At 41.3% G+C, this 16,498-nt stretch overlaps 1 protein-coding gene across 8 annotated transcripts in view; it reads right to left on the bottom strand.

The window, feature by feature from the left end:
• The window catches only part of disp3 (dispatched RND transporter family member 3), a 507,963-nt gene that overhangs the window by 187,702 nt on the left and 303,763 nt on the right, over positions 1 to 16,498 (bottom strand). For all 8 annotated transcript variants that reach the window (XM_072586713.1, XM_072586711.1, XM_072586710.1 and 5 more), the window contains one exon: positions 3,877 to 4,096. In XM_072586713.1, coding sequence (XP_072442814.1) covers positions 3,877 to 4,096 — 220 coding nt within the window. The remainder of the gene's footprint in view (positions 1 to 3,876; positions 4,097 to 16,498) is intronic.

Below are 16,498 nucleotides of genomic sequence, written 5' to 3'. Positions count from 1 at the left end.
TAGGCAGCCAGACAGACACCTGCCAGAGCCAGAATGGTACTGATAGTTTTGGTAGACTGCTTCAACTTTGATCCAGTTGACTGAGTACTTCTAACAAACTTGTCCCTTGGTGCTGGCCTTTTCTTGGTGCAGGTTTGCTGGGTGCTGTGAGTATTTGCACAAGACAATTAGTTTAACAAAAGGAATGAAAGCTTGTGCAGGTTAATAATGAATTAGCATTAATTGGTAATGGTAGAGCAGTCCAGCACAGTACAATGAAGATCCCTGGGTTGATTGCCAAAGTCTTCCACTTTCTGGTGAGTTGAGGAGCTTCTATCCATCATCACCTGGTGGTGAGACATTTTTCCCTGCCATGAGACAAAAGGAGGGTAATGCGTGAGGGAAATAGTTGGAAGAGCTACTAGTGGCAATGGAGGAACAAGACAGATGATGAGGTGTCCTCAATAAGTAAGTATGAAGCACAGAGGGCAGGGAGGGCTAATAGATTGGGAGGACGAAGTGAGTGAGAGCAGTCTAGTGAACATGTTACATACACATGAATGGTGAGAGGCATGTGCAGTGGCAAGGTTTGAAGAATGGGGACCCTGTTAGTGTGAGGTGGTGGCACTTACCCTTCTAAAGCACAGAAGATATTCCCTTTCCTCCTGAACTGCTGGATATTTATATTAATCTGGGACACTGTACTAACCCGAGCAACTATCACTGCTCTGGACTAGTGGGTCTGGTTCCATCTCCTTTGCTGGTCAGCAAGAAAAAACATGGCCCTCCTCTGTATCACCTGTCCATCAGCACCTTGAGCTCCTGCTGAAGAATTTAATCAATTCATTGAAGTTAAATTCCAACAATTGCCATTGTGGGACTTGGATGTATGTCCCAGGCTTAAAACTCTGATTATTGGTCCAGTGATATTACCACAATACCACAATCAACCTCCATTTCCAAATTCAAATTGAAAAACATCCAGGAAGTTAGTTGAGTGTTACTGTGTCAGTGAGATTTTCTCATACGGCATAATTTTCACATTTTTTAACCAAGTGCTTCTTCAAGTAACATTTATAGCAGCCAGTTCAGAATGGTCCATGTCGATTTTTCTGATGGAATTTTCCTTCCATTCTTTATCTTATTAATAATGAAACTGGTCTCTTCTGCCCAGTCTCAAGGAATTGTAAAGCAGGAGAGACAGAAATGCTCACCACTGCCAGGACTTTGCAACATAAAATACTGCTGGTGTCGTATTTAAATCCCAGCTGCACACTACTTCAAACACCTGAGTGCTCCAATGTTGCCCCCAAGGAAATCAACAATAAATGTAAGTTAGACCCCTGAGGGTCACCACACCATGGATGAGGGGAGAGGATGAGAATAAAAATCCTTCATGCAGAATGTTAACCTATGCTATTGGCATCGTGCTGCTTTGCAAATTGTCCATCCAGCCAATTGAGCTAACTTACCCTCCATTATAAACAATAATGCATAGTTATAGATTTTCCAATAAGAGGAAATATCCTCTTCATTTCCACCTTGCGAGGACCTCTCAGGAGTTTATATGTTGGGTTGAATGGAACTTATCTTACTCTGTTGTTTATCAGGTAGAAATCAGTACTGTTTTGTTACGAACAGTTTAAATGCTGGGTTGGCATTAAAGTAATATAGAAAGACATTTTGGTACAAGTAAATAGCTTTGGGATGATTTTATTGGAATTTTCCTTTACAATCTTTACGATAAGCTTCATATAGTAATCCTTTAAGGTGAGGAAGCTGGCAGCGAGGCAAAATTAATGGTTAATAACTCCTTGTTTTTCCCCAACATATATTGCCTTAAGATTTAAATTACTTCAGTGAGATATCCTGATCCGTTGACATAGTAGCAAATTGCAGACCCTGCTAATCAGTTTGGTTTTGTACAATATTAATATTTGTAATGCAGCTGAAATGTTGTCTTTGTTTTAATGACATGCCAGATCATATACCTTCCCATAACTTATCCATGATACAGGATAATTCATTATAGGATATTATTTTACTTTTACAAGGAAGGTTTATTCTCAGGCAAGATTCTGAAGAAATCCATTTAATATTCTTTCATTGTGCAAGCTTGATCTTCACGGCTCAGGGTTCCATTTAAAAGTGAATTGTGGTCACTAATCTTTCTACCCCTGCTCTATCTGCTTTTGTATGAACGTAATTGAGAAAATTACTACATGTTGAGGTAAAAGAGTGAAACAAAGAGATCAGTACTATGAAGCAGAGGTTATGGATACATGCCTGAATATAAAGTAGATAAAAATAAAGTGTGAAAGAAACTCCAAGTCAGAATGCTTATGGAGCAGTTAATGTTTTCACTTTTGGTCATTACATTAAGATTCTATAACATGAGTTTTCCCAAATATTATTCCTTTGTAATGTAGTTACTCAGCTCACTTTTAGTCAGTCCATACCAAGTACCCACAATATTATCAATTCTATTTAATAGAATATAATTCATAGAAAGGACAACAGAGAACTTAAATGAAAGAGAATGGCTGTGGTGTCTCACAAAAACTAAACATTCTGTAAATACTCAGGAGATTAGGCAAGAATTCTATTTATTAACACAGTAAATGAGTTTACATTTTCTCAACATCTTTAATTAATCTCGCCAAATGTTATTCAGTCAATCTTAGGAAAGAATCTACTGTCTAACATACAGCATAGAAATGTTTCTTCAAAATGCTTCCAGGAAGTTTTATCTTATTCACCTTACTCAGGATTCAGTGTCATGAGTTTACAAATAACTTCTTGAAACTGGTCCTAACTGGCCCCTATTTTGAGCTTGTGCCACTTTCTCCTATTGATACAGCTTAACCTGCAGGAATGCTCTAGGTTTATGTTTCCTAAACTTATTGTGAATAAATTTTGGACAGATTTGTTAACTTTTCCCAAAGTTAAAATATTTAATATTTTAAAGCCTTTCTTTACAAAGCTCAGGTCTGTGATGCTAAAGACCATTCTTTTGGCTCTCTTCTAACCCACTTCCAGGGCTGACGTCTCCAGTATTTCACAGTTACCAGAACTAGATATATATTGGGATAACTAATATAAATTTAAACCATGGCCTCCTAATGTAATATAATGTATTCCAAATTCTTTTTTTTAACCTGAATAATTTTTTCAGTCCTACATCATCATGAATCTGAGAATAAGCCTTTTTATTCGTTTAGTTAGTAACACAAAATAATACTGCTAACATCCTACCTTGCATCACACTGAACTAGGGTTACGTTGTAAGTTTTGCTGCAGCTAAGCCACAAATAGAGTGGAGAAAGGTAGGATTGTTTGAATGAGAGAAGAGCTTCCATTACTATTTCATTTTAAAACTTAAGAAAAGCAAACAAAAATAACAAAATTCATTGAATTAACTTGACACATAAAAGCTTTACTCATGGTCCTTTGGGGAACTGCACTACCTAGTAAGGAGTTGAGCAAAAGAAAAACCTAAAAGATTCAAGGTTTGACTCCTGGTCTGTGTTGAATTAGCTGATCTCAGTTTTGTTGACAGTAGTATAATTACAATTGGCCTCTAGCAATAGGTAAAAATCTGGAATTTCAGTTCCAATTATAAGCCATTGGCTCTTGCTGAAATGCACATTTGTGGACATTGTTTGTTGTGATTAGATTCAGCTACTAAGCACAATGCAAAAGGCACACAAGGAATCATCATATTGGAAACTTAATGAAGAGAAACATATTTGTGGAAGTATTGCTAAGGCCTTTAGGGATAAAACTTGAAATAGAAAAAACATCTTCAAAGGAATAATACAGGATTATGTCCATATTAGATATACAAATGCCTGACCAAATTTCTCTTCAGCTCAATCACATACTTATTTTACTCACTTGGTGGATTGTGAGGCCAAAAGATCAGCATAAGAGATCACAAACTTCTGAAACTTTCTGTGCTGCTCTTCCCATCGGTCATCCACTGAGTAGTAATTGGGAAGTGGGGCTCCAAACAGGATCTCACTACGAAGCAGGGAGCTTTTCATGTTTTCAACTGTTAGTCCCTCATCAACATACCAGTAAAATTCAGGATGAGTAATAGCCAGCTTGAGTGAGCCTGGAAAATTAAAATCAATACAAATCATATCATAAATAATAAACAAAGTTAAATGCTGGCTGTTATTTTTATGAAGTTCTTAAATACTCTGCAGTACAGCGATGGGTGCCCACCCATGTTGGCATTTCGTTGACCAAAATCTGAAAAGTCAAATTAATTTGAGTTAAGAAGCCGATGAAGGTCCTTAAAACAGTGGTTAAATACAACTACATTTTCCTGAAATATTATCAAAATAAATAATCATCTAAATTATAGCAGTCAATAATTCATGACTTAACCCAATTTTAACCCACAGTCTTCAAGTCTTTAAAACCACATAATGAATGGTTATCACTTACTACCTCTCAATTTGTCTCAGTTCCAATCCTACTTGTACACTTCTACTTCATACACAAAATAATTTGATGAGTTGGATGGTCAAAATGTCATGTGAACAAACTGCATTTAGAATTCATGATCCTGAAATAATGCTGTAAGGGAATAACAAAAAGAAAACCTTGATATGCTTATTTCCTTTGACAGCCAGGCCTTCTCCTACAATAGTGTTGCTGCGGTCTAGCTGAGGTTTCTCAACAACAGAACATTTTTTATAACTGAGGGGTCATAACGTTAGACTGAATAATTTTCTTGGTCCTTATTTTCTTTTAAAACAGTGGATGAGTTAGATGTGAGCTTATTAAAAAATAACAAATAGCTTTCTCACATTGAGATACTTCTAGCAAGAAACTGAAGAAAAAAAGATGACAACTGCCCTGAACAATATATACATATTTAAAAAGTAAACATTACTTGAATAGAATATACAAAAATATTACTTTTTGTAATCTATCAGTGATTTTAGACATCCTTATACAGAACAGTCCTGCTACTTCTTCAGACTTAAGAGGGAAATAAGAAGGGCAAAAAGGGGACATGAGAATCCAAAGGGTTTTTACAAATATATTAAGGACAAAAGCCTAACTAGGGAGAGAATAGGGCCCCTCAAAGATCAGCAAGGCGGCCTTTGTGTGGAGCCATAGAAAATGGGGGAGATATTAAATGAATATTTTGCATCAGTATTTACTGTGGAAAAGGATATGGAAGATATAGACTGTAGGGAAATAGATGGTGACATCTTGCAAAATGTCCAGATTACAGAGGAGGAAGTGCTGGATGTCTTGAAACAGTTAAAGATGGATAAATCCCCAGGACCTGATCAGGTGTACCCGAGAACTCTGTGGAAAGCTAGAGAAGTGATTGCTGGGCCTCTTGCTGAGATATTTGTATCATCGATGATCACAGGGGAGGTGCCGGAAGACTGGAGGTTGGCAAACGTGGTGCCACTGTTTAAGAAGGGTGGATAAAGACAAACCAGGGAACTATAGACCGGTGAGCCTGACATCAGTGGTGGGCAAGTTGTTGGAGGGAATCCTGAGGGACAGGATGTACATGTATTTGGAAAGACAAGGACTGATTTGGAGTAGTCAACATGGCTTTGTGCATGGGAAATCATGTCTCAAAAAATTGATTGAGTTTTTTGAAGAAGTAACAAAGAAGACTGATGAGGGCAGAGCAGTAGATGTGATCTATTTGGACTTCAGTAAGGCGTTCGACAAAGTTCCCCATGGGAGACTGATTAGCAAGGTTAGATCTCGTGGAAGAAAGGGAGAACTAGCCATTTGGATACAGAACTGGCTCAAAGGTAGAAGACAGAGGGTGGTGGTGGAGGGTTGTTTTTCAGACTGGAGGCCAGTGACCAGTGGAGTGCCACAAGGATCGGTGCTGGGTCCTCTACCTTTTGTCATTTATATAAAGGATTTGGATGCGAGCATAAGCGGTGTAGTTAGTAAGTTTGCAGATGACACCAAAATTGGAGGTGTAGTGGACAGCGAAGAGGGTTACCTCAGATTACAACAGGATCTGGACCAGATGGGCTAATGGGCTGAGAAGTGGCAGATGGAGATTAATTCAGATAAATGCGAGGTGCTACATTTTGGGAAAGCAAATCTTAGCAGGACTTATACACTTAATGGTAAGGTCCTAGGGAGCGTTGCTGAACAAAGAGACCTTGGAGTGCAGGTTCATAGCTTCTTGAAAGTGGAGACGCAGATTGATAAGATAGTGAAGAAGGCGTTTGGTATGCTTTCCTTTATTGGTTAGAGTATTGAGTACCGGAGTTGGGAGGTCATGTTGCGGTTGTACAGGACATTAGTTAGACCACTGTTGGAATATTGTGTGCAATCTGGTCTCCTTCCTATCGGAAAGATGTTGTGAGACTTGAAAGGGTTCAGAAAAGAGTTACGAGGATGTTGCCAGGGTTGGAGGATTTGAACTGTAGGGAGAGGCTGAACAGGCTAGGGCTGTTTTCCCTGGAGTGTCGGAGGCTGAGGGGTGACCTTCTAGAGGGTTACAAAATTATAAGGGGAATGGATAGGATAAGTAGACAGTATTTTCCCTGGGATCGGGGAGTCCAGAACTAGAGGGCATTGGTTTAGGGTGAGAGGGGAAAGATAAAAGAGACCTAAGGGGCAACATTTTCACGCAGAGTGTGGTACGTGTATGGAATGAGCTGAAAGAGGATGTGGTGGAGGCTGGTACAATTGCAACATTTAAAAGGCATTGGGTGGGTATATGAATAGGAAGAGTTTGGAGGGATATGGACCGGGTGCTGGCAGGTGGGACTAGATTGGGTCGGGATATCTGGTTGGCGTGGACAGGTTGGACCGAAGGGTCTGTTTCCATGCTGTACATCTCTATGACTCTATATTCTCATACTGTTTATCAATGGAAGAAATTACAGGGTCAAATTGAGATTAAGATCCACAGTGGGTTCCAGTACGGGATGTTTCTTTCATAAGTATAAAACTGGCAAAATAACCATCATAGTTTCTTTCATTAAACAGGGAGCATCCATCTTGCGGTATAATATAGCCTCATAGTTCTATGTTTATTTAAATTAAATCAAAACAAATTAAATATGATTTACAATTTCAAATTAAGTGATATACAGCAGTACCCTACCCAATTTAGAGGAATTATTAGACAACTCCTGAGATTAAAGCCAAAGCCTTTGTGAGATTAAAATGTCAAAGCACTTTATAACTAGATACTCTGATAGGTCAAGAAAAAACAAACATCATACAAAAAAATCTGATGAGTTAAACAGTCAAAATGTCAGAGTCATATAGTACCAAAACCGGTCCTTTAGCCCAACTTGTTCATGCTGATCAGGTTTCTTTGTCTGAACCAGTCGTATTTATCTGCATTTGGCTCATATCCTTCTAAACCTTTCCTATCCATTTACCTGTCCATATGTCCTTAATTCTAATTGTACCTGCCTCCATCACTTCCTCTGGCAGCTTGTTCCATTTACACAGCATTTTCTGTATGAAAAGGTTGCCCCTCGGTCCGTCTCATATTAAACCTGTGCCCTGTAGTTTTGGACTCCCCTACCCTGGGGAAAAGATCTTGCCTATTCACCCTACCTATGCTCGTCATGATTTTATAAACATCTATAATGTCACCCCTCAGCATCCTGCACTCCAGTTAAAAAATGTCCAAGCCTATCCGGGTTCTCATTATAACTACAATTCTCGTCTCAGTAATATCCTTATAAAGCTTTTTTGCATACGTTTCCAGTTTAAAAGGATTGGAGACCAGAAGTGTATGGAGTACTCCAAATGTGATCTTATCAATGTCTTGTACAGCTGTAACATGACATCACAACTCCTTTACTCAGTGCTCTGAGTGATGAAGGCAAGCATGCCAAACACCTTCATCACTATCCTATCTACCTGTGATGCTATGTTCAAGGAACAACGTACCCATACCTCTAGGTTTCTCTGTTTGACAACATTTGCCAGGGCCCTGCCATTAACTGTGTAAGTCCTGCCTGGTTTGTCTTACCAAAATGTGATATCTTGCATTTATCTGAATAAAACTCCATCTGTCATTTATCAGCCTACTGAGCCAGTTAATCAAGATCCCATTGTACTCTTAGATAACCCTGTTCACTGTCCACTATACCACCATAGTCATAAAGTCACAGGGATGTACAGCACAGAAACAGACCCTTCGGTCCAGCTCGTCGATGACAACCAGATATGCCAACCTAATCTGGTTCCACTTGCCAGCACTTGGCCTATAACCCTCTAAACCATTTCTATTTATATATCCATTCAGATGCCTTTTAAATGCTGAAATTATACCAGCCTTCACCACTTCTTCTGGCAGCTCATTCTATGTACGCACCACCCTCTGTGTGAAAAGGTTGCTCCTTAGGTCCCTTTTATATCTTTCCCCTCTCACCCTGAACCTATGCCATCCAGTTCTGGACTCCCCCACCCTAGGGAAAATACCTTGCCTATTTACCCTGTCCATGCCCCTCATGATTTTATAAACCTCTATAAGGTTATCCCTCAGCCTCCGACACTCCAGGGAAAACAGCCCCAGCCTGTTCAGCCTCTCCCTATAGCTCAAATCCTCCAACCCTGGCAACATCCTTGTAAGTCTTTTCTGAACCCTTTCAAATTTCACAACATCCTTCTAACAGGAAGATTAGAATTGCACGCAATATTCCAAAAGTGGCCTAACCAATGTTTTGTATAGCCACAACATGACCTCCCAACTCCTATACTCAATGCTCTGACCAATAAAGGAAAGCATACCAAATACCTTTTTCACTACCCTATCTACCTGTGACTCCACTTTCAAGGAGCTATGAACCTGCACTCCAAGGTCTCTTTGTTCAGCAACACTCACCAGTACCTTACCATTGAGTGGATTAGTCCTGTTCTGATTTGCTTTCCCAAAATGCAGTACCTTGCATTAAACACCATCAGCCACTCATCAACCCACTGGCCCATCAAGATCCTGTTGTACTCTGAGGTAACCTTCTTCGCTGTCCACTACACCTTCAATTTTGGTGTCATCTGCAAATTTACCAACAATATCTCCTATGTTCACATTCAAATCATTTATATAAAAGATGAAAAGTAGTGGACCCAGCACCAATCCTTGTGGCACACCACTGGTTACAGGCCTCCAGTTTGAAAAGCAACCGTCCACCACCACCCTTTGTCTTCTACCTTCGAGCCAGTTCTGTATCCAAATGGCTAGTTCTCACTGTATTCCATGAGATCTAACCTTGCTAACTAATCTCCCATGAGGGACCATATAGATCATGACTTACTGAAGTCCTTATAAATCATGTCTACCCCCTGCGCTCATCAATCCCCTTTGTTAATTCCTCTAAAATCTCAATCAAGTTCGTGAGACATAATTTCCCACACACAAAGCCATGCTGACTATCCCTAATCAGTCCTTGCCTTTGCAAATACATGTAAATCCTGTCCCTCGGGATTCTCTCCAAGAACTTGCCCACCACCGACATTAGGCTCACTGCTCTATAGCTCCCTGATTTGTCCTTGCCACCTTTCTTAAACAGTGGCACCACGTTAGCCAACCTACAGTCTTTCAGCACCTTACCTGTGACTATCAATGATACAAATATCAGGGCAAGGGGCCTAACAAACACTCCCCTAGCTATTCATAGAGTTGTCTGGTACATCTGATCAGGTCTTGGGGATTTATCCACGTTTACGTGTTTCAAGACATCCAGCATTTCCTCTTCTGTAACATGGACACTCCTCAAGATGTCATCATCTATTTCCCCACATTCTATATCTCCCAAGTCCTTCTCCACAGTAAACACTGATTCAAAATACTCGATTAGTATCTCCCCCATCTCCTGCAGCTCCACACATAGGCTGCCTTGCTGATCTTTGAGGGGCCCTCTTCTCTCCCTAGTTACCCTTTTGTTATCCTTTTGTCCTTAATGTATTTATAAAAACCCTTTGGATCCTCCTTAAACCTATTTGCCAAAGCTATCTCATGTCCCCTTTTTGCCCTCCTGATTTCCCTCTTAAGTATACTCCTACTGCCCTTATACTCTTCTAAGGGTTCACTCAATCTCCCCTGTCTGCAAACGTCTGCACCCAATCAGCTTTTGAAAGTTCTTACTTAATACCATCAAAGTTAGCCTTTCTCCAATCTAGAACTTTAACTTTTAGATCTGGTCTATCCTTTTCCATCATTATTTTAAAACTAATAGAATTATGGTTGCTGGCCCCAAAGTGCTTCCCCACTGACACCATAATCATCTGCCCTGCTTTATTTCCAAAGAGTAGGTCAAGTTTTGCATTTTCTCTAGTAGGTACATCCACATACTGAATCAGAAAATTTTCCTGTACACACTTAATAAGTTCCTCTCCTTAACACTATGGAACTCTTAGTCCATGTTTGTAAAGTTAAAATCTTTACACATTTGTTCAATGTGCTCAAGAAAACTTTCTCAATCAATATGTAGTTAGCCTTACTAGAGGATGGGCAAAATTCGATCTCCTCTTGGGAAATAAGGCAGCGTAATCAACTGAGGTACTAGTCGGGGGAGCACTTTGTGACCAGTGACTATAATTCTGTTAGTTTTAAAATAGTTACGGAGAAGGATTGATCTGGTCCACAAGTTAAAGTTCCAAATTGAAGCAAGACCAATTTTGATGTTATTAGGGAGGAACTGTCAAAAGTGTGTGGGGGGAGGCTGTTTGCAGGTAGAGGGGCATCTGGCAAGTAGGAGACATTCAAAAGTGAGATAATGAGAATTCAGAGTCGAGAGTGTGGCGCTGGAAAAGCACAGCAGGTCAGGCAGCATCCACGGAGCAGGAGAATCGATGTTTTGGGCAAAGACCCCTCATCAGGAATGAGGCTTGTGGGCCAGGGGGCTAAGAAATAAATGGGAGACAATCTATCACTCAGCTCCCATGGCCCACAAGCCTCATTCCTGATGAAGGGCTTATGCCCAACACATTGATTCTCCTGCTCCTCGGATGCTGTCTGACCTGCTGTGCTTTTCCAGCACCACACTCTCTACTCTGATCTTCAGCATCTGCAGTCCCTACTTTCTCCTAATGAGAATTCAGGACCAGTGTATTCCTGTTAATGTGAAGGACAAGACTGGCAGGAGTAGGGAACCCTGGATGATGAGAGATATTGAGGCTTTGGTCAAGAAAACTAAGGATGTATATACATGCTGTATTCATCCGGGATTAAGTAAATCCATTGAGGAGGATATGGGGTGTAGGTGTACACATCAGAAGGAAATCAGGAGGGCAAAAGGGGGTCATAAGATAGCTTTGGCAGAAAAGGTAAAAGAGAATCACAAGAGAGTCTACAAGTATATTAAGGGAATTATTAGAGAGAATAGAGCCTCTTAAAGATCAATGAGGTCATCATCGTATGGAGTCACAGGAAATGGGTCAAAACCTAAACATATACTTCTTATTAGTATTTACTGTGGAGAAAGACATGAAAGCTCAGAGACCTTAGAAATAAATAGTAATGTCTTGAAAAGAGCCCATAGCACAGGTGATGAGCTGCTGGTGGTCTTAAAATGCATAAAGGTAGATAAGTCCCCAAGACCTGATCAAGTGTATCCAGGACATTGCGGGAAGCTAGAGAACAAATTGTAGGGCCTCTGGTGGAGATATTTGTATCATCAACAGCCACGGGGGTGAGGCTGGCAAATGTCGTGCTATTATTTAAAGAAGGCTGCAAGGAAAAGCCAGGGAACTACAAACCAGTGAGCCTAACATCAGTGGTAGCTAAGTTGTTGGAGGGGATTCTGAGAGACGGGATCTACATGCCTTTGGAAAGGCAAGGATTCTCCTTAGTCAGTATGGCATTGTGCTCGGGAAATCGTGTCTCACAAATTTGATTGAGCTTTTTGAAGAGGTGACCAAAAAGAAAGATGAAGGTAGAATGGTAGATGTTGTCTACATGGACTTTAACAAGGCCTTAGGCACATTCTGCCTGGTAGACTGGTTAATGAGGTTGGATGACATGGGATCTCCAGAGATCTAGCCAGTTGAATATAAAATTGATTTGACTGGTGCAGACAGAAGGTGGTGATAGAGGGTTCTCGTTTAGACTGGAATTCTGTGACCAGCAGTGTGCTGCAAGGATTAATGCTGGGTCCATTGTTGTGTTTGTAATTTATATAAATGATTTGGATCAGACAACAGAACACATGGTTAGTAAGTTTGTGATTGAAACCAAAATTGCTAATCAGAGGCGCAGACAGACGTTCCTGCGGCCAGCAGCAAAAAATCAGAATGGTGTGTTGTTTCCCTGGTGCCAGGGTCAAGGATGTCTCTGAGAGGGTGTGGAATGTTCTCAAGGGGGGAGAGGGACCAGCAAGAGGTAATTGTACACATTGGAATGAACGACATAGGAAGGGAAAAGGATGAGATTCTGAAGGGAGAATATAGAAAGTTAGGCAAGAATTCAAAAAGTAATATTTGGATTACTCCCAGTGCTATGAGCTAGTGAGGGTAAGAATAGGAGGATAGAGCAGATGAATGCATGGCTGAGGAACTGACGCAGGGGAGAAGAGTTCACATTTTTGATTCATTGGAATCTCTTCTGGGGTGAAAGTGACATGTACAAGAAAGACAGATTGCACCAGATTTGGAAGGGGACTAATGTACTGGCAGGGAGATTTGTTAGATCTGCTCGGGACGAGTTAAACTAGTAAGGTGGGGTGCAAGTGGGACCCAGAGAAATAGCGAGGAAAGAGATCAATCTGAGACTAGTACAGTCAAACAGTCAGGGCAGGCAGGAACAAAGCAGAGAACAAGGTAGGACTGATAAATTAATCTGCGTTTACTTCAATGCAAGAGGCCTAACAGGGAAGGCAGATGAACTCAGGGCATGGTTAGAAACATGGGACTTGGATATCATAGCAATTACAGAAATGTGGCTCAGGGATAGACAGGACTGCCACACACGCAGATGACAAGCAACATGAATTCAACTGGGACAACACTATTATTATAGGGCAAGCCAAACAGAGAATAGCCAGGGAATTCCTAGAGGCATGGCACTCATCCACAGATTCTATCAACAAACACATCGACCTGGACCCAATATACCGGCCACTGCAGTGGACAGCTAGAACTGACAACCGGAAGCGGCAGAGACAAGCCACTATAAATGCCGGAGGAAACATCACAGAAGTGCTTCACAGGAGGATCCCAAAAACTAAGGATGTCACCTAGACAGGGGACGAAACGTCTACAACACAAATTCCCAGCTTGGCGAACAGAACCGCAACAATTGATAAGTCTCCTGGCCCCGATGGGCTATGTCCTAGAGTTCTGAGGGAGGTAGCTGAGGAAATAGCGGAGCTGATAACTGTGATCTTTCAAAAATCACTTGAGTCAGGGAAAGGTCCAGATGATTGGAAAATCACTGTTGTAACCCCCTTGTTCAAGAAAGGATCAAGACAAAAGATGGAAAATTATAGGCCGATTAGCCTAACCTTGGCTGTAGGTAAAATTCTAGAATCCATCATAAAGGATGAGATTTCTAAATTCTTGGAAGTGCAGTGTCAGATTAGAACAAGTCATCAGTGATTTAGTAAGGTGGGGTCGAGCCTGACAAACCTGTTAGAATTCTTTGAAGAGGTAAAAAGTAGATTAGACCAGGGAAACTCAGCGGATATCATCTATCTAGACTTCCAAAAGGCCTTTGATAAGGTGCCGCATGGGAGGCTGCTGAGTAAGCTGATGGCCCATGATGTTCGAGGTGAGCTACTGGCATGGATTGGGGATTGGCTGTCTGACAAAAGACAGGGAGTTGGGATAAAATGTTCTTTTTCGGAATCGCAACTGGTGACAAGTGGGGTCCGGGTTCAGTGTTGGTGCCGCAGCTGTTCACTTTATATATTAATGATCTGGATGAAGGGACTGGGGGCACTCTGGCGAAGTTCGCCAATGATACAAAGTTAGGTGGACAGGCAGGTAGTACTGAGGAGGTGGGGAGGCTGAAGAAAGATTTAGACAGTTTAGGAGAGTGGTCCAGGAAATGGCTGATAAAATTCAACGTGAACAAGTATGAGGTCTTGCACTTTGGAAAAAAGAATACAGGCATGGACTATTTTTTAAATAGTGAAAAAATTCATAGAGTCAAAGTACAAAGGGATCTGACAGGTTGAGTCCGTGATTAAGAAAGCAAATGTAATATTGTAATTTATCTCAAGAGGATCAGAATATAAAAGCAGCGACGTGCTTCTGAGACTTATAAAAGTATAGTTAGGCCCCATTTAGAATACTGTGTCCAATTTTGGGCCCCACACCTCAGGAAGGACATACTGGCACTGGAACGTGTCCAGCAGATTCACACGGATGATCCCTGGAATGGTAGGTCTAACATATGGTGAATGGCTGAGGATACTGGGATTGTATTCACTGGAGTTTCGAAGGTTGAGGGGATATCTATTAGAAACTTACAAGATAATGCATGATTTAGAAAGGTTGGACGCTGCAAAGTTGTTTCCATTAGGCGAGAAGACTAAGACCCATGGTCACAGCCTTAAAATTAGAGGAAGTCAATTTAGAATGGAAATGAGGAGACATTTCTTCAGCCAGAGAGTGTGGTGGGCCTGTGGAATTCATTGCCGCAGAGTGCAGTGGAGCCTGGGACGTTGGGTGTCTTCAAGGCAGAGATTGATAAATTCTTGATCTCGCAAGGAATTAAGGGCTACAGGGAGAGTCTGGGTAAGTGGAATTGAAACACCCATCAGCCATGATTAAATGGCGGAGTGGACTTGACGGGCTGAATGGCCTTGCTTCCACTCCTATGTCTTATGGTTTTATGGTCTTAAAGCAGACATTCACAGCTTTGGGAATTGACATTTCAATCCTTATCTGAGGATAGGTCCCATGCTAATATATCTGAATGTTTCTCTCCTTCTACAAAAGGAGAACGTGCACATAAGCAAAAACATGTCCAGAACAGTGTGTATGAATGAGTTGACCAGACTATTACCTGATGAAGGAGCGTCGCTCCGAAAGCTAGTGTGCTTCCAATTAAACCTGTTGGACTATAACCTGGTGTTGTGTGATTTTTAACAGTGTGTATGAAGAATGCCTACAGTGCTCCTGGCTCTCTTCAAGGAGAAGGCAGTGAAGCTGGCAGAGCAAAGGAACAGTATTTGTGCCAAAGGAGAGATTGGATACACTTATCTAATGAGGAAACTTCCATTCTGCGAGCACATGAAATAGCGATTCTTTAAAACATTTTGATAAAATATGGCAGCTCTCAACATTAACAAATCTTTGAGTTGAATCTAAGTTTTTTTTGGCTAAATTCAAGTGGTATTGTGTGTTTTTTTTGGTGTGTTTGTTACCATGAGGTCTGGTAAGATGTCTTACTGTATTTAGTTAAATGTGGCATGTTTATTTGCCCTACAACGTGTCTCACATCTGATTTCTAACGCATCATTTCCCATAACACCTCGCTACTCAGCAAATATCAACTCAAAGACTGGCATCCCTTGTACCCACATCACCTTTAAAATGCTGCAATCATCAGGACAGTATTGAAGGTCACACTCACAAAATACCAGGGAATGGGAAGATGGCAACACAATTCACCAACTGGAACCTTGAGCTCCTGGTGGACAGGGTGTTGCACAGGACAGCTGTTCTCTTTTCAGAGGTTGGGAAGAAGTGGTTGTACCACCAGATCTTAATAGCCTGGTCTGCAGTCAACAATGCCAGCTTCAGGGTGTGTAAGAAAAACCAGGATGCTATAAAAAAAGTCAATTACCTCTCGGTTCTACAAGGTTAAACGCCACACTTTTTTTCTCTCTAAAACTCACAGTCACTATCTCTGCCATTTCACATGCTTCCACATGCATATTGATTCCAACATTCTTTCCCTACCCTGTCAGCCTCCCATACCACTAACTGTGCAAGCCTTTGTGCCTTATCCTCAGTCCTGTGTTACATCTCATCACCTTCCTCCCACATGTACCAGGACTGACAGGCATGCCACTGTGTCATAGTAGTGTACTTCATTCCCTGATTTATTCTCATTATAAGAGAAGATAGCCTGAATAAGGGCTGAGAGCGCCTGAGCAATTGGAGGGGTACCTAACATCAGGATCATTATCCCCAGTAAGAAGGGAAATTTGGCCCTTTCAGGAGAGGACTGGGATCACACCTGCAGGGATGTTGAAACATCATGTCCTGCCAAACAAGTAAGTACTACTCTTATATGCTACTGCCACTCTTCCATTAACTGCACTGTCATTTTCAGTCACTGGACACCGCCTCTAACCAGATGCTGCAATACCTTCTCTCTCTTTGGTCTTGCAGATTTCACAAGATACCCTTGTCCTCAGCACTGAAATGACTGACTCTATCAGAAGTACCATCCTTTTCCTCTGAGGAGGAGAATACAGAAACCTCAGAGGGAACATTGGCTGCTATTTCACCCCAACCCCCAAACTCTTTTCCCATGAGTTTCTGAGGATTGACCAGGTGACTGAGGGTAGCTCATCCCCTCGACTGACATGACTGG

Source organism: Chiloscyllium punctatum, chromosome 16 (genome assembly GCF_047496795.1).
Source record: "Chiloscyllium punctatum isolate Juve2018m chromosome 16, sChiPun1.3, whole genome shotgun sequence".
Taxonomy (NCBI): domain Eukaryota; kingdom Metazoa; phylum Chordata; class Chondrichthyes; order Orectolobiformes; family Hemiscylliidae; genus Chiloscyllium; species Chiloscyllium punctatum.
The sequence above is the reverse complement of the archived record's forward strand: the minus strand, read 5'-3'. Positions and strand labels throughout refer to the sequence as shown.